The 26,705-nt window shown below is 38.3% G+C and overlaps 2 protein-coding genes across 3 annotated transcripts in view; both read right to left on the reverse strand.

The window, feature by feature from the left end:
- Positions 1–109: 109 nt before the first annotated feature.
- On the reverse strand, positions 110–17,342 carry cpsf6 (cleavage and polyadenylation specific factor 6). Of its 2 annotated transcripts, XM_056367435.1 has the most exons (11): positions 17,185–17,342; positions 15,112–15,321; positions 14,827–14,930; positions 14,203–14,348; positions 13,694–13,867; positions 12,182–12,289; positions 10,563–11,061; positions 10,194–10,309; positions 9,914–10,067; positions 9,409–9,607; positions 110–3,098 (listed from the first exon to the last, which is right to left on the reverse strand). In XM_056367435.1, the coding sequence occupies exons 1-10, from the start codon at positions 17,242–17,244 to the stop codon at positions 9,421–9,423; spliced, it is 1,758 nt and encodes a 585-aa protein (XP_056223410.1). In that variant the 5' UTR covers positions 17,245–17,342; the 3' UTR covers positions 110–3,098; positions 9,409–9,420. The 2 variants fall into 2 exon arrangements, with proteins under 2 accessions (XP_056223410.1, XP_056223411.1); XM_056367436.1 differs by lacking the exon at positions 12,182–12,289.
- Positions 17,343–18,220: 878 nt separating this feature from the next.
- Positions 18,221–26,705, reverse strand: part of cacna2d4a (calcium channel, voltage-dependent, alpha 2/delta subunit 4a) — an 87,394-nt gene continuing 78,909 nt past the window's right edge. The window contains exons 32-41 of the mRNA XM_056367491.1: positions 26,529–26,591; positions 25,555–25,625; positions 24,337–24,412; positions 24,190–24,242; positions 23,244–23,299; positions 22,756–22,776; positions 22,104–22,224; positions 21,088–21,203; positions 20,420–20,502; positions 18,221–20,118 (exon numbers count right to left, since the gene is read on the reverse strand). Of these exons, the coding sequence (XP_056223466.1) occupies positions 20,026–20,118; positions 20,420–20,502; positions 21,088–21,203; positions 22,104–22,224; positions 22,756–22,776; positions 23,244–23,299; positions 24,190–24,242; positions 24,337–24,412; positions 25,555–25,625; positions 26,529–26,591 (753 nt within the window). The 3' untranslated portion in view covers positions 18,221–20,025. The remainder of the gene's footprint in view (positions 20,119–20,419; positions 20,503–21,087; positions 21,204–22,103; positions 22,225–22,755; positions 22,777–23,243; positions 23,300–24,189; positions 24,243–24,336; positions 24,413–25,554; positions 25,626–26,528; positions 26,592–26,705) is intronic.

A 26,705-nucleotide genomic window follows, 5' to 3' on the forward strand; every position in this document is an offset into this window, starting at 1 on the left:
CTAATGCAGAACTTTGGACCAAAATCTGATCTGATTTACATTTTAATTAACCTACATCCATTATAACGCTAATTAGATGTACGCTCAAAGGAAAGCCACAAAACCAAAATCAATTTAAAATGTTTTTATTTTTGAGACAAAAACAACCATTTGATTATTTTGGCAACCATGTGCCTCTCCCTGACAGGACGTGTGTTAAAGTGTAATCATAACTAGATATTACTGGCAGTTACAAAGGGTAACAACCCCACAGCGAAAATAAACTAGAATTAACTCAATCAATATGTAAAACTCAAACTCAAAGCTCAACTCATCATAGGCACTAATAAGACCGAATGCATTCATTCAACTGTTGTAAAACTGCTGAGTAGTAGTCCTGCTTTTGATTTGGTCTGCACTAACTGTGCTGATCAATTATTACATTTGCAGCCAGAAAAAAACTGAATTGCAAATTACCAATCATTGATAGTTTTCACCACTTACACCTTAGTTAGTTTTAGTTTGTGGTCACACTCGGCTAACTTTGAAACATTTGTTTAGTCTATTCCAAACAATGAAAAAGTAGGTGAAGATCAATTAATGAATAATGAGAAAATCTTACATTATACTATTCAAGTAAAATACTGAAAGAAACAAATCAAACACAAAAAAGATACTTTCCAATATCTTGCATGATGTAAAAATGTTGGTCTGGCTTGCTGCAGCAGAATTGGCCAGACATTGTCTGGATTGGACTGTTTCTTCTTCTGCAGTACATGTAGACCTGAAAACACTTACCTTCAGTGCTGCGGACAGAAGCATTATCTGTACGTACACACACATACACATACATACATACATACACATACACACACACACACACAACCCAAAATAATTAAAAAGCAGGGGTGTGTAGGGGTTTTTAACTGCATTAACATTTTTAAGGAATCAAGAGAAATGGCATTCTCTTTCATGCCCCACTTTTTCCACATTGTTCTTCATATCAATAACCCTTGTGTATATAAAACACTCTTAAAAGTATACCATTAGAAAAATACATTCCAAGGAAATCATGACGGTTTTAAAAAAAAATATTTGGATTTTGCTACAATCTGATTAACATTTTTTCATTTATCAAAGGTCAGGGATTCCTCTAGTTGGAGTTTAGGGTCCACAATTTTTACATCAAATACCTGTGGAGATGCAGTATTTTAGGGGATGGTCATGGAAATTTGAACCGACATGATGGATATAAAACATTCACCTTCACAAGTAAAACAAACAAAAAAAAAACAAACTAAAAAAACAAACGCAAAATAGGATTTTTCATTTTGAACAGTAGAGTGTTAACAAAAGTTTGTTTGCCGTCTTATTAATATTGGTGTTAGTTAATTTGTCCATATTCCATTGTTTTGAAGAACAAATGAAACGAACAGCAATATGGCACCCCTGTTAAAACACTTTTCCTGCAAAACTTCACAGAATTTTTACATTTTTATTTACGCAATTTCAGAAACTTGTCTGGGCTTATGGTTCAAAATCAGATATATGTTAGGACAGCTAAGTCTAATATTTTTTTTTTAATAACTGAAGTTTTGATCTGAGACAGTAAAAAAAAAAAAAAAAAAAAAAAAAAACATACATGTAACTCAGTGCTTATTTGCCAAACCCATTATATTCAACATTACAATCTAAAAGCTTGTTATCACAAAGTGTTTACAATCACAGCCTATTTCAACAAAAATGCAAGACATGAATATGACGGGTGGTTGAATAAAAGATGTGTTGCAGTGGATAATATGACAAAGTTAGTGTTGCAGTACCTTTAACAAATTGCATTGGAACTACCAGCTGTACTGACTTTGCTCCTTTTGTTGTGTTTGGATGTTAAAAATCAACAAAAACATTTTACGTGTGAAACATAAGAGCAAAAAAGTAATATTCACTTGAAATGGAAATTTTTCAATTAATTGAATTCCATCTAAGATGTAACTACAATGGCTGCTTAAATGAATATGAATTAAGTGTAAGAATGAATGCAATTCACATTAACAAAACACAACAGAACTCAAAGACAATTTGGTTTAGAAATATTGTGATGGCTATTCACTGTGATTACACATACATCAAACATCAGACACCACTTTGTGAACATTATGTGTTTTTTACTGGTTTATCTGAAATCGTCCAAAAAGGTGCAAGAACATATAGACCTCCAAATGTTCATGGTCTATATATTGTTTAATCCCATCCATCAATCAGAGCACATTGCAAAATAGTGCATTCTTTAATTTCTCTTACCTGGTAAAATGTGTCCGTTTGAAGAAGAAAAAAAACAAAACCAAAGCAAAATAAAAAAAGGAATAAAACCACTCACGTAGACAGCTAAAAAGTATAATCTAAGAGTAGACAAATTCAATATGAAAAACATTTTAGCACTCCAAAATGTACATTTAATATAAATGAGCCAAACATGTAGAGGAATTCACCAAATGCCAAATGTACCTCAGTAAACAGTTTTTATTACAACACCATCTAGTTTTTAATCAAAAGCAGAGACATTTACAAACATACTAACCATGAAAAGAATATATGAGAATGAGCAGGAGAGGTGGGGAGAAAACATCAAACATGTACCCTATAAAAACGGATCTCTAAACTGAATGTACACAGTACAGCGGGCAAAGGAAAATAAAAAACAAATAGGATGTAATGTTTGTGTCTTCTATTTGGGGGGGTTGTGCAGGCCATTTTATTGTTTCTTTGCAAAAAGCATCACACATACTCATCTTCATGTCAAATAAAACATCATAAAAATAAAAGAGCTGTTTGGAAAGTTTCTTTTCTTTCATCTTTAGTTACCATGAGTACAGGTGTTTGGATAACATAGCCTTACACAGGTCTGGGTCTTCCATCCACTGCTCTTAGTCAGGCAGACAAGATGAACAGACAGAGAGAAGGATGGGTGGAGAAGGAGAGGAGAAGAGAGATGGAGGGGTGGAGGAGAGGTGGCGGTTGTAATCCTGTCCGGTCATGCAGGGTGGGGAGGAGGTGGTGGTGGTGGTGGTGCACTGAAAGCGTTCCTCCTTTTCCTTCCATCCATCCTTGATCCACGTGAGCTGAAAGGTGTCAAAACGAAGGGTGGAGTTTGGTTTCGAGGCAGCCCAACAGTGAATACCCCCCCCCCCCCCCCATCCACCCACCAATAAACCTCTACACTACACATAAAAAGTGCACGCCAGGGCTGGGTTCAATTCACCATCATTTGAGTCACAAGGCTGGAGTTCATCCAAGTAAACTTACTTAACATTTTGTTGTGACAAGGGTTGAGTGATCAGGAAAAAGGACAAGTGAAAAACACAGTCTCAATTTTCTTTGAGTACATTAACATTTGGCTCTGAAAATTCTCAGTTGAATGTGTGTTGCCCCCAACCCTGGCACAGACACAGAGAAACATGTCATGCAAAATTGAACAGGAAATATCGAGGGAGCAGAGGTGAAGTCTATCTGCTTGTACACAGCAAAACATCCAACAACATTAAATGCAATTTATCACCGTTACTGAAAAGTGGATTATAAACTATTCATTCTGTATGTGAAGTAAAAACGTCTGCTGATTACATTGTTATGAAGACAGACAGTCAATGGGATCCATATATAAAACTTATCTTGGGACACTGAAGTTTGACATTGTTACAGAGCTGTCTACAGTGTTCACTGAATTACAAAATCAGGGATGGACATGAGGGAAAAGTTTATTGTTCTAAAAAGAAAAGCTATGCTGAGGTGAAAATGGCTCATTCTCCATTGTGGACAGCTTAAGTGAGCATGTAGTTATAGTGTGGCTTCACAGGGCAATTCTGCTTTATGTACAATCATATGTTTTTACTGTGCTTTGCACAAATTATGAAATTTACTGGGAAAAGGGTCAAGTATTAGAAATTGATTGAAAATATTTATTATCTATGGCAAGTCATGTATATGTACATGTTATTTTCTATTCAACAATTCCATTGCCTCCTCCCCTTTACTGTTAGGGTTTTTTTTAAAGCTGATATTTTAAAACCTCAAGCTTTTAATTATTTGTGTCATTATTACCTAAATGTTTATATTGTGAGTTTTCAATATATTCTTATGGTATTCCCTTTTTGCAAACCAATCAAAATGGATCCAGATACATCAGGAACACCCTGTTAATATTTTTCAACCCCATCGAAATGCTAGGAACAAGATAAAGACCTAAAAACTTTTCACCCCGCCCAAATCCCTCACCATTTATTAACTTGACTCAAGCAAAAAGAGAATGTGAAAAATGTGCCTCCAACCTGTGTCAAATACCATCATTTCAACAAACAGAGCATGATTGGTTTTTAGGTAATTAAGTATTGTAGGAGTAAAACACAGCAAAGGGACAGTAGATCAAAATACAAAACTACAAAAGGCACGCATCGGACTCAGACACAGCAGATAATACTTTGGTACGGTGATGTGGTTGCCAAAAGCATCTTAGGACTTTTACATGTAACAGAAAAAAGCCTCTTAATGTCAATTTGATTTAGTATACCCCTGTACGGTCTTAACATAATGCCAGTGAATAAGCAGCAATAGTCACTGAAAAAGACAAAGTCCAGTATGAGAGATACAGGTAACTAGGAAGGCAATCTTTTCATATTCGAAATGGCAGCCACAAGGCTTAATCGGACTACCAACAATGATCAACTGACCTGATTATATTCCTGCCCATTCAAAATCCCTCTTAACAGAAATGTTACATTTTTCAGATGAAATGACAACAATTCTGATACAGAAAGTCGACTCTAACTGGTCAGGTGTCTATTAATCTAACATCCAGTTTATTGGACCCTGATGACAAGAGGCTTTACTTTACAGGGTACAGAGATGCCAAATAGAACTGGCCTCACTTACAGGCACCAGGTCAAATCAGTACAGATAATTTTACATGGTTCAAAGATTTAAATGCATATTGAACTTGTTTAGGTTTTTGCTGTATAAGGGTGTTTGTTTTACAAGGTGCAGACAAAAACAGTTTAACCAACAATAACAATATTTTACATCACAGTAGTCAAACTACATGGTACTGCTTGTCACACCATTATTCAGAAGTGGCTAAAACATCCAGTACAAATGGGTATGGGCATGACTGAACTTTTGTCAATGGTCAAATTGCATCCAACTATCAGACTAACAAATCTTTTGTCATATTACAAGATATGCCATATTATTGAACCCTTGATCAGTGTAGAATATTATAATTCATTGAAAACATTCAAATGTATAGCAGTGTTTCAGCTAACAGCAAGGAAATGAAGCAGGTCAGAGCCAAACCAGGGTCAAGCAGTTCATTAAACAGCCTGAAACAGAAGCAAAACAATATTGTTGCTTTCCACCACTGAAAGTTTGACACTGAACTTGCGATGTTCCTGATAGACTAGTAAGTAAACAGCTGTTAATGTTGGCTATGTAGCAATAGCAAAACTTACAAATAGCTTCTTTAAAAAATCAGATTACATTCTGACATTGTAGTAGTTTCTGTGGGTATCACCTTTATTTCCACTGTCAATTATCACATCTTCAGAAAATAGTTTAATGATAACTAAATTTCTCTTGCAATTCCACTCAATGTGATTACATAACATTTGTTGACTGTAATAACCTGGTAACGAAACGTTATTAAAACATGTCTTGTTCTACCTTAGACCATCTCTCAGTCAGCTATATTAACTATACCATTCATTTTCACCCTGTTATTTAAATGGGCATGAAGGTTTATTGTCAACCTTGTGCTGAAACTCTGTTTGACCCTGGTTTGACATGAGCAAATAGTATGCTGTGATCCCCAGCACAAATACACCTGCAATCAGACTGAGTCCAGTATAAAAAGTAATTTCAGCCTGGTACAAACACTGTGCATTCCCCCATGGCAATATGAACAGATAAAACAGTGTTAAAGCATATCTGCGGACACAACAAATAGCCATACTACTATAAAAGCAATATGTTTTGCAATTCTCAAATGTTTCCTGAATCACATGCTGTGAGATATCAGACTGAATGCAAAGGTGGATTTTGGACATGGTCAAATGGAAAATGGACATATTTGGCCTTATTACATGTATATTGCCCACTTCCTCATTCATTTCATTTTTACTGCAAAAACATTTTTTTGGCAAAATATACTCAACAAATGCATTTTTGGAATCTATACATTACCAAATGTTATTCAGCCTTGTGCCCACTGGGGATCTCTTATCTCACAGAGATACCAAGATATGTGTTGGAGGAGACTGCAGTAGATCCTGTTGCAATGCTACAATTGAAACTGCAGAGCTCCATTCAAACTCAGTTTTTTTCTTTAAGCTGCTGAAACTCTGAAGATGTACAAATGCTTTGAGTGAAAGTAATCATGAAAGAAATGTCTACTTTCTAACTTCACAAAATTAGAAAAAGTAGTTTTTGTTAAGAGGTTCCCAGTGGACACAAGCATTACTCTTCAGTAACACCTTGTGTAGATAAAGGACAATTGAGTGGAACAGAGGTCAAATCAACTCAGCTAACGCTGACAGCTAAAAATGAGCTCAACTCTACACTATATCACATTACAGATTACCGAGAAAGTTACTCCGTTACAGTCTAATGTACGGTTTTCTGCTTTCTGAGTTCAGCAACTCCACAAGCAAAGCCACCCCAGTTAATATTCCTCAGTGAGAGAAACGGACATGCTTATGAAAAAGCTCATTTATAAATAATGTTCTAATGTACAGAGCATATTTCCTGCCCTGCAAGCATAACTAAATTAAGACATTAAGGAGTGAATGAAGTTTCTGTCTGAAAGCTCATTTAAAATCATGAGAAATATTATTTGGGGTGATGCACAACTGTACAGAGATGCTGAAGGCCCTTGTAACCTATTAGACTCTGCTCTATAAGGAGTGGTTTATACAACACCACAGATATCTTAAGGCTTTGGCAGTGAAGGACATCAGAACAACACAAAATAGTTCAAACTATTATATTCAACTGCCGTTCCAAAACTTTAAAATTTTATCATGTGTTTCAACACGCAAGTGACGCAATGGAAGAAAACATCTTCCCAAAAAGAATACAAAATTATTTGTGAAACCCTAACACTGAGAATCCATGAAAACACCAGAAATTTTCCTAAAGAACATTTAGCTCAAATAATTTGACAGCAACACATATCAGTTGTGTACAAGCTAATCATTTCAGATAAATTTATCTACAACTCATCCATAACATGACTCAACATCCAAAAAGCCATCCATAATGCTATGAGCCAAAATACTCAATAATACTTGTATGATCTCTTGCCAACCTAGGACGATTCACCATTGAAAAATAAACACTCAGCCTAAACGGGAATCATTTCAATTTACATACAAGAATCACATAAAAACAAAATATCAAAAGAATGTAAATTTGTACTATGTGTCAATCAATGTCAAAACAACAATGAGCATCTAATCATGAATTTGCTGCATTGATATATAAATTTGTTAAGAGTTTTTATTTACTATGTGCCTGAATCACAAAACTCAACTAAATAAATTTAATGACGGCCTGATGACAAGGCACAAAAACCTGGGTTCTGAAAGGATAGATTTTCTGATCCTAGCTTTTGATTTCTTCAGTTAATATTCTGTGTAATTTACTCTTTCCAATAATATATTCATAAGACACTGAAATTACGTATTCACTGATCCTTAGTGTTAACAAATTCTGATAATAAGCAAATTACAATTAATTAAAATTTAAAGCCACCGATCAATCCATCAGAATTCTGTATGTCCTTTGACCTTTGCCTCAAATAAAGGATCTGTGACATTATGTGTACTAATGGCATCAACATTTGGACATCACACTAACGTCTATGTTGTCAGAACATGACATCAAAAGGACATAAGCATGATATTTTTTCATTTCACCTCAATGTCTTAAATTGAGGTACAATGGTTCAGAAGTGGCTACAAAACATTCAGTTTGACAAAAGTAAAATGCCAGGAAACATTACTGTCATGTAAATATGGCACAATCACACTGTCAAAATTCTATGTCCAAAAACCATCAGATATTGAAACTGTTTGATAAATAAATTTTCACCTTCTCTTCATTAAAAACATGACAATAAACTGAAATGGTAGTATGCATACAACATTACAAAGTGCAGATTGGTCCATTATTGACAAGTTGAACATTGTAATTTTTTTAAAAATACAAATCAAATCTGAACAGACCAGACAAATTGCTAAATCTGTTGATGATTGGGGAATACTGAAATCTGAAAACCGGCCAATCCGTCAAGGAACCACTATTAAAAGCACACTGATTAAACTACTCAACAGTCACAACACTCTTCAATAAAGAGTAAACTGTAAACTTGCATATAATGAAATGCCAAAGTACTGAATCTTGATATTAAAGCCTGAAAAATACTCAACTTTTGATCCACTGGCCATAGCTGCTGGTAAAACCCAAATTCTGATTATTTCCACTTTAAACGAGCCAATTGCATGTTTGAATTTGCAGAGTTGAGTTTATTTGTACTGCGTAATAAATATACAGTATGTAACAGCATCAGGTTAGTGCTGCTTTACAGCTTCACAGGCACACGCTTTCTCCTAGAGAATTTGTACCTTTATTTTGTAATGTAATCAGAATACATAAAGTGGCTAAAGAATTTTGTAATTTACCAGCCTCAGAGGCCTGTAGACCAAAAAGTAACAATTCATCCACAAAATCAATTTCCACTCACTGCCAGTGTATTTTCTGTTTTAGGGATAGTGGTTAAAAAACACCACAGCAGATACAACTCTTACAAACCGCTTTGAGCAAAGTGAATACAATGAGTGTGGATTACACACATTTTTCCGACAGACAATATACACATTAACACAAGTGTAACCACCAATTATGAAACTTGAATGAAAGCACTTACCTTACACCTACCTGAAACCAAAGGACAGAGTTTTAAGTTTTTTCTTGCTTACCTTGTCTCCCCTAATCCCATCCTCAAGAATTCACTTTAATAAACGCTTAAGGTCATTCTATGTTGAAAGGTTTTTTAATTTTTTATCAAACATAACCATATCAATTCATAAGTATTAAACGCGTTTTTATAACTTCTTATGGTCTATGCATTTTCATCTCTGTGACTGTACTGATGAGGGGAAAGAAAACGTTTTACTTGATAATTTGTTATTTTGGATGATAACACACCACACACACTGTTGATCAAATTTTGACACGTGTCTATAAAACTAAACACCAGAATTTTCTTCCCTCGTCGTGTAATTAACTCAACTGTCTCAACCCAGGTCCAAGACAAATACAGTGAGGAAGAAGACAAGAGCACAGCTTATGAGAGAAGAAAATAACAAAGGTTGTACCCACCTCCCTTCTCGTCTAGCGGTGTCGGTACTCCCTCTCCCTCTCTCTTTCCCGGTCTCTGTCCCGGTCCCTCTCGCGATGGCGGTCACGCTCCCGGCTGCGCTCTCGGTAATAGTCTTCGTGCCTGTCGCGACTGCGGGACTTGTGGCGTCGGCTCTTTTCTCTGGAGCGACTGTGGTCACGTTCTCTGGAGCGCTCTCGCCTGGCAGAGATAAAGAAACATGTTTAGGCTGTGTATCAGGGGTTTCAAAGTGCTAAATACAAAATCTTATATGGCCAATTCCTATTAGAAAAAAACAAACAAGCATAACCATATAAAATGGGAGCCAAATAATCCATGTAGCTTTAAATCTGGCAGGCTTTTTTCCCCTTTGCATTTGATCCAAATTACTTGCTATACTCTGTCTGAAGTTTTTCACATCTTTTTTAGTATAGATTAGAAACAACTTCAATGTCATATTTCATAGGATATATGGCATGGATTAATGGCATTAAATCAAAGTCTTACCTGGAGGCAGAGCCGTAGCTTTTTGACTCAATACCGTGAAGACAGTCCTGCAGGGAACTGATGAGGACCTTACAGCGGTCGTCTGCTGACACTTTGGACTGCTTAATCAGACTGATGGCAGTCACCAAGGTCTCTATAGCACTGCCATAGTCAGCTAAAGAGGGGATATAAAGTTGCATTAAACTTTGATTTATGTTGGTTTCTAATTTTGATGTTGGTGAAGACATCTTAACGATCAAAACAAGCACATAGTTGTATTGTATGTACAATAGTGTGTTACCTGCACTAGCGTCAGACACAGCCCTAGATATGGCACTGGAGGAAATGGCTCTGTTTCTGTTCATGATCTCTTCAAACTCTGCCTCACTCAACGGGGTCCGTGATGCCTCCATCTCCCTACAAGAACACAGACAAACACACAAAGGTTGGGGCATGTGTTACGTTTCAGATTAAAACAGACAGTTATCTTTGCAAACTATCTTTAACAAAAAAAAGTACAAATCGGCATCTTACAACCATGAGTCCATAATTCTTACACTGAATGAAAGGAGCGACACTTTGTGCCAGGGTATAAATAACATAGTAGGAAGAGAAAATTATATAAATTTCTGTATTAATATTTTGTTCCTCCTTCACCACCCAGTCTTACCGGCCTCCAGGACCGTAGTCTCCTCTCTCATATGGTGGTGGGCGACCGTATGGGTCGTTTGGTCCTGGGGGCCCTCGGCTGTCGTTGGGCGGCATACTGTTGTTGCCCGGTGGGGGGAAGAATGCAGGGTTGACATGAGGGGCTGGTGGCGGTCCACCCGGCGGGGGACCTGGCATGTGTGGAGGTGGAGCCAAAGCCATAGGGGGTCCAATGGGACCTGGGGGCCGAGGAGGGAAGGGTCCTGGAGGTGGCGGACCCTGCTGAGGGGGTGGGGGACCAGGGGGAGGGCCGTAACCTGGAGGAGGGGGGCCTGGAGGTAGGGGTCCCATTGGTGGCTGGCCAAACTGACCAGGGAAGAGAACAGGGGGAGGAGGTCTGTCACCACGATTTGGAGGGCCAGCGAGGGGAGGGGGGAGACCCTGTCCAGGAGGTGGAGGTCCTGGAGGGCCAGGGGGACCAGGTGGACCAGGAGGGGGACGTGGGGGACCCTGCATCCCACCTTAAAAAAAGAACAAAAGGGACAAAACAGAGGCTTATCAAACACACGCTTTATGTTTTGTATATGTTACAGCAGGAGAAGCCCTCCCCAGCTTTTGAGTATGATGGGAAATAAGTATTCTGGTAAAAGAAAAAAAAAAAAAAACAGACCTTTTCTATTTGAAAATGTAATTGGCTGGGTTAAAACATAACACAGAACAGCCGTTCGTTGGTCTAGCTCTAGTATCTAATATCTTGCAGCAACCTGTATTTTCTCTGGTTCATTCATATATAGATTTTTTTGGGCACTGATTATTCAAAGCAGGGACAATGACACGGACAGATAAAGAAGAGCAAGCCATAGCTACAGGGGACAACAAATGAAAAAAGGACCACAAAATAATATTGAAAAATCAGAAGGCAACAGAACAGATGAGGAGATACACTGATAGCAAATTATGTCAAGCAGGCATTTTTTTTTTTTTTTTTAAATCTGAGGTCTTGCATTTAACACCGACTTCTTTTTCCTCAGCACTTAATTGAGAGGCGGGCACTGCTATAAGTTTCCAAGTTCAAAATGTCGGGTTCATACATATGACATACCGTATATATTGCAGTTACCAAATAGACTATTCCAAACAAGGGCCACTCATGAGATGCCATTTAGGGCTTAATGGGGATTACACAGCTTTGTCATTAGACACATATTAAACCTGTCATGCAACTGTATGAAGGAATTTTACAAAAACAATATAAAGGGAATTATTTTCTTTATATTGGGTCAACTACACATCCTTAGTGGACTGAGGTGCAAAAGACATACAGAAATACTAAGCAGTAGGCAGACTGCAATATGGGCTTCAAAACAACTTGCTTCTGCCTGAACAGAGCACATCTCTAAATGGTGTGCTTCTCTAAAATTTTATAGTGTGAACACATTAAAATATTTACCCAAGCCTCATGTAACGCCAACAGTATTTGATGCAAACTGTCTAGGGATTTAGATGTTTGTTGGTAAATTCAGCTGTTTCTGAGGCAGTCAACCTCACGGTGTCAATGGCACAACTTCTACCAATCAACAGCTAAGGGTTAGGATAAGAAGGCGATCGATCATATCAACCAGATCAATCGAGGTGTTTCACCTCTGCCACGCCAGCTCCCGTTCCTGCCCCCCGGCGGGAAGGGATTGAAACTCATATCCATCAGAGGGCCATCTTGGTGCCTAATCAGATCTGGTCTCATCCCCGAGCCTAATGGGGAAGAAAGCAAACCAATCACAACTCTTCCCTGCATAGACTTCTGCCTACCAACTGAAGGACTTTCACAGCCCAGCAGCACAGGGGACCAGCCACTAAGCGAAACAAGAGATGCGAAAAAGTGGGATGAAGGGCAAATACGCAAAAAAGGAAAAAAGAAAAAGCTGGCAACTCCATTCTTTCCTACTGGAAGTGTAAGGCAGCCAATCCAAGATTTGTAAGAAGTTGAAAACTGGTAGCTTGCCAAGTGAAGCTTTGAGCAAACTGCTTGTCAAGGAATGGTGTTGGAAATTGTCAGTGAGCAGCAAATTGCAGCCAAGGAGGGATTATTTGTTCAACTGGAAGTGAAGAGGGACAAAAAAGAACAAACAAGATTTGGAGGGAAACATGCAAAGACATAGCCCTGCCAGCACAGATTTAAAGGGAGAGAGATCCCTCACTAGAAACACACGCACTACAACAGACTAGCCTTGGTTCCATGCGGGCGTGAGTAGCAGCAAAGCCTGGACTGTGCTAACAGAGCAGCACTGCCAGACACAGAGCACAATTTTATTAACCTCCTGTAATGTTTTCAAGGCCCTTGTCACACTATGATGATTATTTCAATATGATGCAGCACTATATTATTGCATATCACCACATGAACAACAAAAGCCTGAAAACGAAAACATAAGATTCAACATAATAGGGGAGGGCAGCTTTTAACAATACCAGGTCTAAATCAGGAATCCACTGACACATTAACCTCAACTGGTGATAAAGCATGACCACTGCCAACTGTGAGTCCGAGCAAACCAATACATACACATCAGATTACACATCCTGTGTTGAGCTAATACTGCGACTCATGATGTGTATGTCTTCCCAACGCATCCAGCCATGAATTAGCCTCCACTTCTGAAACTGGAAAATAATTTATCTAAGAATATAAATTGATATTGATTTTCCAGAACCTGGCAGAGGAAACAAACATCTCATCTGCCATGAACTCACCTTGTTTAGTACGGCGGGGCCAATCTAACATTCAACAAAGTCCTATAACTTTCCCCCCAACTCATATCAGGTAAAAAAAACAATTACTGAAATGTCAAAATTAAATTAAGAGGCAGCTCGTGATTTACAGTGAGTGTTAGTGCTTGAACTGACCTTTCATTGTTCTAATGACAGCCTGTACCTCCTACACTCAGGCTATAAATGGTTCAAGTAAATTTAAAAACTTCACTGCTTGGTATCATTAGACATGTATTTGAGTTGAACATTAATTCCTATAGAATAAACTTGCTAAAACTTCCATCTGATTACTGAATCTGCACTCTTTAGATATTATCTTTAAACTGACTTCACTGACAGGGACATTGTCCCCACCGTTCTGGTACAAACACCTGTTACCAAACTAACCAGGGAAGTGTGGTGGAGGTCCTCCAGGCCCAACAGGACCAGGGAAGCGGTCTCCTCCAGGGCCAGGTGGTCCAGGGAACCTTCCTCTGCCTCGACCCATGGGGAAACCTCCACGGGGGCCTGCTCCAGGGGGACCGGCTTTACCTTCCCCAGACATCTGACCTGACTGGGTACCTGTGAAATAATAAGGCAACATTCACTTTTCCTTTTAATATCTAATAAATAGGAAAGAGGTGTACTGTGTGTGCAATAACAGAAATGGAGCTTTGGACGTTATGTGACTGAGTGAGTAGCTGAAGGACTACATACTGGTATAATTGACTGTACATGAAGTCCATATATTTTACTTACATGCTGCAGCGTAACTGCACTTTCAGCAGACTGACATGTCACAGCATGTACAACTTACTTTTACATGACTGGTTTCGAGCAGCATTGTGACAAGTCTTTTAGTTAACTCTTGCAGAGTGCATCTTAAACCATGCAGACACCAAGTGTGTCCTACTTACTTTTGCGTGACTGCATCTCAAACTGGCTGAGGGACTGTTTGTTGCATGGCGTGACAATAGGATTCTGACCGTGGAGCTCCCTCTTTGATAGGAGTTCCATTAACTTCCTGGATGATGCTTCTGAGCCCACACACACCAGGGCAAACCTGGGAGACACATGCAAAGGACATAGAAAATCACACTTGTGCAGACAATCAGAGTTCACCCTCCAAGAATTAATTTATTCAATTTTTGATTTGTATAATTTCTCATGACTTTGACATTTCACCTTGACTTGTGTGGGTCATTTTTCACTTGTGTGGCATCTTGCTTTAATCTTAAAATGGTAAAATACTCTGACACTATAGAGAACTGGTCTCAAATGTCATTTCACAGTGTACTGTCCAATATTACACTGCATCAGATCTACAACGATCTGTGCTGAAAGTGACACATAAAAAACAGGCCTAATAAAATGTATCTTTTGCACCAAGATCATATGCATTTCCATCTGTATCCACTATAAGAGCATTATGACAAGACATGCATGAAAATGGCAAAACGAACCTGGGATGTTACAAGAGGTAAGTATTATAACCTGTGATTGAGTGCAATCATGTGACACACAGATAATAAAAACCTCACCCTTTGGACTGCCCATTTGCTCTGTTTTCAAAGAACTTGATCTCCAGCACATCTGTGATGCCAATCGATCGGATGGCTTCTGTCAGGTCCTCATCTGTTGTCCACTGCATAAGAGAAAACAGCATGTTCTGTTTATTCATAGTGACTTCATTAAATTGACAATTACATAATATTTTACAACCTGCGTTTACTTAACAGAACATGTAAAGATTAAACCTGCAATTTAAGAGAATGTGATTTAGGTAGTCCCCAATTATACAAATATAATAATTCTCTACTACCCACCCATGTGAGGTTTCCTATATATAGGGCGATCCTTTTTCCTGTGTAGGTGTACACCACATTGGGCGGGGCACTCTTCCCTCCCTCTGTGCCACCTGGTGCAGGCAGCGTGTCCAGGTAGTCACGGTCTTCTGGGGCATCACCATTGTTGGCTGATGGGGATATTACATCATCATACAGGTCTATCTGCTCATGAACTGGATAGTCAGCTTCCTGTTAAGTATGACAACAACAGTCCGGTCAAACACTTATAACATATTATGAGCACTTTCACAACAGATTATACCCATTCTCATCTGTAAATAGATGTGAGGTAGGTGCACAGTGATATTTAGTACCAAAACACATAGAATCAATAATGATTTTATTATTCAGTACGTTTCACTTGACTTCTTGACTTTATTTAAATCATTTTACTTATTTTATGTCTAAATTCAAGAAAATGTCTTTCTTTTGATTTTGACCCACTGCGCTATTAGCCTCTGTCAGTCCAGGTCAAGTGGTATGGTAACTTCTTAATGTTGACAAATCACAGTCCATGGCTATATAAAAAGCAAAGGCTGTTTCTCACATGCACAAAACAGGCTAATCATTAGAGTAATACACATAAAGGATATTTCTGTATGATATTACACTCACGAAAGAAATCTTTTTATTTATGGCTTTATTCATAATCAATAATGATAAATACATTTTGGTTAGTTTTACTGCTCACACACTGTTGTGGTATGTGCTGTTATATTACATTAAACACTCTTGCACACCGCAAATCTGTTAACTAGGCCTTAAATCTGATCGTCTAATCCACAGTATACTGAATCTTAGTGTTACCTTGTGAACACACCTATATTCCTTAAAGCACCTCAGTCATATTTTAAATAGTCATTTGACCTGAGTTTATGTAGAACAGGTTATTGGAGCAATTACAGTCATTGCGTAAATGCATTCCCAGCATTGCAGACACTCATCGGAAAGTGTGGACATAGTCACTGAGTAAGTCATGTCAGGATAAGCTGGTCTCAAGCGGAGTGAAGGGCAGATTTTGTTTACCTTCCTGTCACAGTGTAACTCGCACATAACCTAAACTGGGTCAGTGAACTAAAATAATCAAAGTGAAGTCTTCACTAACTTTAGATATACAAACACACACACAAACGTTTTTCCTTTTATGTTGCAGCATGACATATCTCTAATTAACCTTCGAATGCATCTGCTTTATTGAGTTCAGGTTTAACAGTTTAACAGAAGGAGCTCGTGACAGAAACCACAAGTGGTGCTACTTCGGGAACTCAGTGCATGAGCAGCAGAATGCTTCTACACAATATGCACAATGGGTGAACGTAACACAACTTTATTGTTATGTCGTTGAGATTTTTTTTACTCTAGATAACCTACAAACAACACAAACTGCACCCAAGATTAAGCTAATGTGGCCTCCTCTAGTTGTACACTAAAGGGGCGTGTGTGGGAAGAAGAAAACAACATGTACCGAGCAAACACATAAATGCTACAAGAAGCTAGCAGTCAAACTAACAACTTATACATCCATTAATTGAGCTTCTCATTCATACATTTTACGTTTCATACCTAACCATTCAACATTTCAATTTAAGTTCGTTACAAACCGGAGTTCGTTTTCTATAAACTAACGACACAAAAAACTACTTATTAAAAAAGGCAGCAAGTGGCTAACACTTAGCTAGCTAGAGCAACTGTGTTTGTTTCTAACCCGCCATTGGCGGCCATGCTGAGGCCTGAAACTGTGAATGCTGAACAATGAAAGCGGCTGCATTTCGCATGCACCCATAGAGAAACAATCTTTGCATATAGCACATCGATTAATACATGCATCCCACGGTGTGTTAAATACCGACAACACCACAAATTCAAATTTCGAGCCGATAATATTAGCTAAGGCTGCAGGCTTGCAGCATGGTGAAAGTAGGCCTATATGCGAGAGGGGGTCTTTTAACCAACAGAGCACGCCATTTTTTCGTTATAATAACAAGACGGGATTACACACATATACAGAAAATAGTACCATTAGTCAAAATGTGCTAGATAAGTATTTAATACCTGGTTGAATTCCTCCTCTACGTCGGCGTAGATGTCGATGTGATCCACACCGTCCGCCATTTTCCTCTGGCCCGTCTCTCGCTCTCCGCCCGGCGGTACAGAGCAACAGTGAGCCACAAACAATGAGTCAGAGAGGGGAGAACAAGTCCCTGCTGGCCCACCTCAGTCATTACAAAACATTAGATTATATCCGAAAACGCACTAGTACTTGCAGAACGTAATGTATTCTACTCATTATTAAATGGAAAAGGATGAAATGTTATGGATTGTTAAAGGAACTGTTTTGACTTCCTGAGGTAGAAAATTTAACTTTTGACTCACTATCTTATAACTTTGACAGAAATGGGCCTCCAAAGTTTAATTTATACTATTATACCATGAATATACTAAGTGCCAACATACTTAAATTTACTATGAATGTGATATCTGAAAGATTGACAGAGGAATGTCAAATAAAAAACAAACCTGCCATCATTGTCATTGTTTATCACAAAATTATTCTGCAGGTGAGCAGTTTCTTTATTCTACTGTCTTCTGAAATTCTAAAAGTCTGTATTGTCATTGGAGGAAACTGGATTTATGATTAAAAAATTATATGATAGTTGTTTTTTAAGAACATTTTGTTGTTGCAGTGCTGAGTCTTTGGATTACTATTCAACAAAATCTCACTCTCCAGTTGACTTTCAGCACAGAGTCAAGCAGGAAATTTGTCCATTATCACAAACAATGTAAGAAGTGTAAATAACTTTGGTCCATTTTTCTGCTCTCTTCTTACACCACTTTTTTGGCTGATGTCAATTTAAAGCATAAAAGCTTAACTGTTTGTTTGGTACCTATGGATAGAACTGACAGATTAACTGACTTCCGTATTAAAAAGGAAGTCCAAAAACTATTCACTTCACTTTGTTTTTTCATACAATCATGACATGAATCTCTGTATTTTCCAAGAATTGCTATACTGACCCTCTTATTCTGGTACTGCTACCTGCATCCATGTTTGTGCAACACTATAATCACTGACGCACACTGACAACAATTACAGTAGAAAAACCATAAGGATAATTTAATTTGCTTTGTACAAATCATGGCTTCAGTCAACCAACATACAACGTGGACATGTCAACCACACAATACACAGGATATTGTATAGTGGAAATTACAAACAAATATGGAACAAATAATCAAATTACTCTCATAATCCCAGCAACAACAGAACATACTGTAATGATTCACACCCACACGCACAATATGTATCTGAGTCTGTTACATAACCAGGCAAAAATCTCAATTTTGTCATCAGAATCAGTTCAATTCATAGACATGCTTTGTGAGATGAAAAATATTATAGAAAAAGCTACAGGGACACTCACAGCCCAAAATACAATGAAATGCTGAGCAAAGCAGTCAAGAATATGAAACACATAAGCAGATGTATACAAAAATACCCTATGACATTAGATTTACAAGATAAATTTACATTGCAATTACATATGTACTGTATCAATGTGACATTTTCAAAAATTAAGCTATGACTAAGTTTCTTCCATAATTATGAGAATGTTGTTTCTCAGAGTGAGTGCTACCTATTATTTTGCATTTATCATGAAATTATTAAATCTTATAGTTATTTATGGCAGAAATAAGTAGCAGATGCATGACATTGATGGTTTACAAAACCGCAGTCTCAAGTAAACGCATTAAAGTAAAATTCTTTGTTTCACATATGTTTGTAAAAGTGCAAATAATCATTTGTGGTAAACACATGCAGACTGAAACCATGTATATGCATTTTTTTTAAATCTCAAAAAAAAAAAAAAAAAGTGAATACATTTTGAACCTTAGTCTATCATTGTGTTATCCATGCTGATCGTTGATCTACGCTCTGTGGGAGTTGCAGTTTCTACATGTCCAGCCGAACAGACAAAAGTAATTACAGACAGTATGTACAAACACAGAGAAAGACACAGCTGATAAAGACAGAAAGGCAGACAGACATCTTTTAAAGAAACAAATATTTTTGGGAAATCATCAAAGTATAAACTCAAAAATGAGATCCCCAAGATCCCCATTCTTATGATCTTTATTACATTTGTATACTTACCTTAAATTCTGTCTAACTCCATTGTGATCACTTCCTAGGCACTGAGCCATACTCTCATCCATTGTCCATCATCCATTAATATTGCAAACAATCTTATAAAACATGACTCTCACCAGCAACACAACAATGTTTCCCCACATGTTGCTGTAGCCCTTCTCTCAGTGGATATTATTCAACATTAAAAAAAAGCAAAGTCTGTAAATAAAGTAATGTGGATGATTAATATCAGATGTGTGTGTTTTGGTGGTGTGCACGCTTGCAGCCGCATATATAATATGCACGTGTGTCTGCCACACACAATATAGTGCGATATGGGAAATGAGAAACATTTTTTCCCCCTTGGACTTTGTTATGTTGCATCTTGTGACTCACAATCCCCTTTTACCAATGCACATCATAGCCACCACCTGCATCTCTTTAATCCCATTTGATTTTAAGTTCCAAAGTGGTATGTGAGAATGTAACTAAAGGAAAAGTATCCATGGCAACAACAGTCGATTAAATTGCTTTCTTTGCAGTCTTCACTTCAGATTTATTGATTTCTATGTATTAACCAACAAATGCTCATAAAGCACATGAAACGTCCATCAGGAGGGACCAGGCTTGTGGTTGTCATGAGCAAATTGTGCAGGATTAGATTTGTTTTTATAAAAAATCCACTTGAGGTGTCCAGTGTCCAAACACATCTCTTGATTTATTCCAATCTCCTCCTTTATATGAAACAGCAGAGTTGTCCATCATCAGGAGACAAGTGCCAAGAAGGAGACACAGATAATGAAGAGAGAGGCTGAGAGAGATATGAAAGAAGCCCGTCCGCAGTCATTGGCGTTCTCCTACAGGGACAAAACAAAAAATGATTTCACTTTGAGTTTCTTCCATGATTCAAGCCATTTTTATACTAATATGATATCATCAAACAGTGAATAAATAAATATATGAATAAGAAGATAGTAAATTTAGAGAGGAGGGACATATATATATTATCACAATGTGTGCCGTGAAAAAACAATTGCATGTAAACCTGAACAAGCTAATAAGTTAATAAAATTTTAACTGAAATCAATGCTCGGTCAAAGTTGCTGTACATTGGCTGCAGATGTTGTGAGTTTTGGAGTGGACCAATGAGAATCTGACCTGCGGGTGGTAGGCGTGGCAGGACTCGGGCCGTCTGCGAATCTTCTGCGACCTCATCCTGTCACACTTTACTGAGGCGTTATGTACAACGCGGTCAAGGCGTAACAACAACAGAGGTTTCTCTTGCATTCTCATTCAAATACCAACACAAGGATTTTTGCAATGTAAAGAACATATTACACAGAAATACCATGGCAGGCTCACAATTTGTACCAATTCAATCTGAACTAAATGTACAGCTGCAAATCTCAGTTTAAGTAATACAATGAGTGAGTCAAGCATGGTGCAAGGGGAAAAGCCTTATCAAAACACTATTATAATGTTCACATGTGGGAAGCCAGTGAGGGATCATGTCTTTGTTGCAAACCTAACGACTCCTGCTTGTTGTCCACACCCTCTCCAGAGCAGGAGTTTGCAGCAACAGGGAGTGCAGTACAAAGGGAATTCATTTTGGACTAAGACAAAAAGGGCAGCAAACTGATTATGGTTATTGGTACATTTTGGTCATTAGGAACACATAATGATGCTGTACTTTTAAAAGTGATAAAGTAAGGAGCGTGACGAACATGCCAATGAGTTATGCAGTGAAATATCAACTGCTCTACCATATCCGAAAAGTATGTTAATTTCTCAAGATGCTCAGTGAATACCAAAATAGCAAAGGATATATTTGACTTCTTTGGGCTCCAAGGTGAGCGGTCCGTACTGTCTGGAGCAGTCACAGTCCGCCTGAACCACCAGCATCAAAAGGTTGCTCTCTGGTATTTGCTGCACCACAAACATCCTGACGCACGCACACACACGCACACACACACACGCACACACACGCACACACACGAGAAGATAAATGTGAAAATGTGCACACAAACAAAAACACTGAGACAGAAAACCTCCCATGTCATGTACGACATTAACACATTTTTCAGTCGGAGATACGTCACCCCACAAATGATTAATAATACTAATAATAAATTAGCAACAACAACAACAACAAAATCACATACTCATTCATGAGTCATACATTTATGAGAAAAAAATACAGATTTAGTCAATGGCATCAATTGGTGGCAGTGGGTAATACTGTCAACCAAAACACTCCACTCAAAATGTCTAGATCTTTTCCAGCACAGGGACAAAAAGAAAAGCAGTGTCCGTGATGTGTCACGCCTCTTTTGGCCTCATGAGGGCGTTCACACCCAACATATGATCACAAACCTGCTGAAATAATACAGACCAACCACAGAAATACAGTGCTTCTCTGTGTCTCTCTTTTTCAAAGACACACACATGCTGTGATGCTTCCCTCTCTTTCTCCTCTTCCCTTCTGTTTGCCTCCCACTGTTTTGCCCATTTCTGTTTCTGTCACTCGCTCTTCCCCCATCTCTGTTTTTTCATTTACTTCCGTTAATACTTTCTCTCACTTTTCCAGTCGCTTTCTCTCTCACTCTTTAAATGCTTCTCGATCTTTCTATAACCCTGTGCATCCTGATCTAATTTCGTTCCTTTTCTACTTATTTCCATCTTCCTGATACTCTTGTATAAACACACACTGCTTTAGTATGCAGAGCAGAGCAAAGCCGCAGAAAATGGATTTTAGAAGGACAATTTAATATGACTGGTCCAGGGCTTAGAGAGGAGTGCTCTGCAGATTTGTGTGTGTATGAGTGTGCATATGTGTGCTTACTTCTGGCAGCGTCCACACTTAATAATGCTGTTGGTCTCTTTGACTGACGGCTCGTAAACGAAGCTGGGGTACTCGGTGTCACACGGCTGCAGGATGTCCCCTTTTTTCTTATGAGCTGAGGCTAATAGAAAGATAGATAAGGGTCACATCTCAAGGTTTGGAATATGAATGAGTGCGTGTGACAGTGTATGTGTGACGTTGTTGTTGCTGACTGACAAGCTGAGAAGAGAACGAGGGCTACTATTTAAATGCTTCACACTTCGGCCATTTATATCTCAGTCTACCATTACCAGAGCTGCTCCAGCTTGCTGTGTACTCCAAACAAAATTGAATAAGGTGCCTGTGTACAGGCAAAATGACGGTTTTCAAACCTGAAGGATGAGCCATAATGGCTTGTTACAATTTCACATCTGCTTGTGAGATATGGTTTTTGTTTGGTTTCTTAAGATTCACAATAGCTTCAGTCAAACTCTATGTTCAGTTGTTGTTTTGAAGTATTTCCCAGTTGTGCTTGTTCCCACTGAAAGCTACTTACATAATTGGACACACCAAATTTTATTTAGTTTGAAGTATACTACAAACACTACACCACACATTGAACACACACACTGAACTGTGATCCTCCTCAGAGACACTATAGACAGATACTCACACACGCTGAAAGATGGCTTGGCTGAATGGAGGGATGATGATGATGATGATGATGATGATGATGATGATGATATGGAGGTAGAGCAGATAAGTGACAGGTGGAGTAATGAGGTGGGGGAAGGGGATCAAAGGACACAATGTTGTTATTGCATAATGACCTTCAGACTGGTGACCAATGTTACACACAACACACACTCCTGGTATTGAACTGACACACCATGCATGTTTGTCATTACTTTGACATGTTTGTGGTGACAGTGATGATGATGAAAATGATGATGATGTAAAGGCCAGACTTACTACACTTTTGTTAATTTGTTTTGTAATGGATGTCTTTTAGATTAATTTATGATAAATGATAATTGTTATTACTTTATAAAGCGAATATTGCAGCAACTCAGATCTGTTCTGAGGGTTGTAATGATGTAATGAAAATATACATAATTTGTAATAAAGATGCTTAGACCCTTACTGGCCATATGAGCTTACCATCAGCAAAATGCTCCATGTGCCACAAGCCACAGATATTAAACTCCAAGAGAAACCTTGTGAAGAAGAGAGAAGAGGGGAGTGGACAGAGAGAGGGAGTCAATTAGGCGGCTTTCATTATAGACCAAAAGCAGATTGCCAGCAGATTGCATGCAGCTTTCAAAAACTGGGCCAGGACCCAAAGTTGTGTCATGGGAATATTAAAATGGGTCCTCAAGTTATTCAGCAGTAATTGGAAGCTTTGGTCGCTGTTTTTGTCTTAACTGGATAACTAACCTGTTCTTTTTAATGTAGCTGCTGGATGTATCAAGTGACTTCAGCTCTTCCAAGTCACTACAGTAAAAACCGAAGCTGTTATCCTAAATAAACAGGGGACCCTCTTTAAACCCTTCCCCTTGCCAGGGGAAGGATTATCTTTGGACAGAGGCAAACTAGCGGTTTCCCCCAGTTTTTGTGCTAAACTAACTTAATGTTGGTGATAGCTTCAAATGTGCCATACAGACAACAGCGTAGTATTGATCTTTGTGTCTGACTCTCAGCAAGAAAGCAACAGGGATTGTCCCCAAAATGTTGATCTATTCCTTTAATGTTTTTGATTACTTTAGTAAATAACTATTATGTAATATAATAATGCTAATGTACTGTAACATGAAGATCTGGTCGCTTATAAGGATAAGCTACATCTCTTGCTCCAACAACATATATCAAAACAAGACCAAATAATTAAATGGATTTCAAAGTAATACACCTGTGATACATCTTTATGTATTTCACTTTTAATTCACTTCTATTTTCACTTTTTTACACGTTGTGATTTTTTTTGTGTGCAAACGGTAACAGTGCTGCCAACCAAGAAACAAACTTTCCACAAAAATTACAGAAAATTTGAACAAAAATCAGCTATATTTTGCAACAGTCAATTCTGGTTGCCCTTAGCAACACTTACAGTAGGAAGTTGGAGAGGAACCACTTGAGTGCTGAAGCCAAACCATAGAAAGGCTGAAGAGATAGATGGATAGATTATAGTTACTGCAGAATTGATTGGACCATTGTGGTAATAACATCGTATACAGAGTGAGTTTGCTGTACATACGCTGAGGAGTGGACGGGAGCTGCTGACAGAGTGTGAGTTCATCTTACACATGGCCTGGTAGTCGAACAAGGACACCCTGAGGAAACACACACACAAAAGCACATGGTGTTGCTCTTCTGGCAGTATTTCACTGACTTACATCGATTTCTTGACCCCCCGGCAGACTATTACACACAGCACTGAATGGCTGAGCTTAACCTTTGTACAAGTCCTGATCCCTAACTTAACTTAGAAAAAAAGGAAACCAGAAAGAAAATCATCTCTGTGCCAGAATTACTTTCCTTTTTAAGCAGAGGTTTGACCCAGTGTCTCAACCTTTTCTTGTTTTTCAGCTGACTATATTTGGTCCTTATGCAGATAGAAGCACAAGAACACATAAATATACATACAATCTCGCAGATGTATGCACATCCACTGGAAACATAGACACACACACACACACACACACACACACACACACACACACACACACACACACACACACACACACACACACACACACATGCAGCCACTGAAGTTCATGCATGCTCAAAACCAGTTATGTAATATCCTGTGTCAAATGAAGCATGACGAAATCTTTTAGCTGTTTAAAAATAGCACATCACTCATGAGATTTCAAACATAAAAGCGGGAAAAAAATATGAGGGGGAAAAAAAAAAAATCCAGAGCAGCCGAAGAAGCTCAAAGGGGAGCAAAAGGGGAAAGCAGGGATATCTATACCACAAACACCAAGATGGGTGAATTACCTTCCCTCGACATGAAGAGAGAAGAACACAAAGCAGGGACTATAGCATAAAAACAAAGCTTTTGAATCTCTATAATGAGAGTAAAGAACAGCCTCTAGGCTATGGTCTCACATGCATACTGATGCAAGGCTTAGATGACTAACAACCAAAAACAAAGTAGGAAACATTTACAGGCCGACCTCCTGGTTAATTTGTAATACAGCATCGGGGTGACATGTAATCATGTTCATAAGCCAGTTTCAAATGCATCGTATTATAAGCATGAGACACTGGGATGCATAAAATAGCACTTTAATTTGCAAAACAGTGAGAACATTTCAGCCTCGAGCCACAGAGATTCAGGCCTGTTCAGTACAAGGCAATTCCCTGCTCTTAGGTAACAGATAGAGAAGACAGAGAAGCAGACAGATGGATAGACAGACAGACACTCAACTAACTTTAAAATAGTTCCTCAGGTGATGACAGGTATTACCTTTTGAACATGCCCATCCTGATCAGTGTGGTCATCACTGATCCGTCAACCTCGCCATAGAACCTCCCCGCCTATCAGGAAAGAGATAAGCCAGATAAACTCTGTGTGAAATGAATTGTGTGAACTTATTAAATTTCTGTCATGATAAACTGACAGAGGGAATATCAAATCCCTTACTTGGTGTTGATCCTTCCCACTCTCACCTCAGAGTGAACTACGTGATTAATAATTCATGGGTGTTATATTGCGTGTTGGTTCGCAATGTATGTTATCTCACATGATTTTGCTGGAGAGTCTCTATTAAATGCGGTCGGCAGATGTGGGCCACAACAAGTATCCTGACAAAATCCGTGTACGACCGTCTCTGAAACTTCACTTATTAGAACATTATATCTCCTTTGTTTAATCTGTCAGAAACCAAAGTGTATAAACGACTCACAGTAATTCTGTGGAGCCTTGTCATCACCATTGACGTTGCCAGGCAACAAGCAGAAACCCATCTAACTCTTGGCAAGAAAGTGAACAAGAGTATTTCCCAAAATCACAAACTATTCCTTTATTATGGTTTCACTTAAACCTTAAAAACACCAGAGCCAGGCTTAAACCTAAATGTTTGCTCTAATCAATTAAAGAATGATTGGGAATATATTTCTTGTTTATAAACAATTTATTTCTTTTATATATTTCTTGTTTGTCTGCTCAGATGAATTAAATTAAAACCTTTAACACATTACACATAAAGACCACAGTGACCACAGGGAAGATTTAAGTGATTGTGAGATGTATAATTGTATTTCTAAATAATAGGCACAGAACGGTTTGGATCTATATTCCAAGCAAGCTTCTTTTCTTGCTTTATGATGAATATTTACAAGTGTAAAGTTCTCAAAGAATCAAGTCAAAGACTAAAAAGCACTCCAGCTAAATTATCTCTGTCTGTGCAAGTGTGTGTGTGGCTTTGTGTGTGAACTCACATCATTGCGCTGTTTCGAAACTAGGACAAAGCCATTATTGTCAATCACAAAGCAGTCGATATCCTGAGATGTGAAAAAGAGACAGAGACAGAGAAAGCAAAAGATCTGTGTCAAACATAAAGGACAAAGATAACAATAATTCATATAATTATTATACAGTTAAATAACATAGTTTGG

The sequence above is a fragment of the Seriola aureovittata genome, chromosome 22, assembly GCF_021018895.1.
Source record: "Seriola aureovittata isolate HTS-2021-v1 ecotype China chromosome 22, ASM2101889v1, whole genome shotgun sequence".
NCBI lineage: Eukaryota > Metazoa > Chordata > Actinopteri > Carangiformes > Carangidae > Seriola > Seriola aureovittata.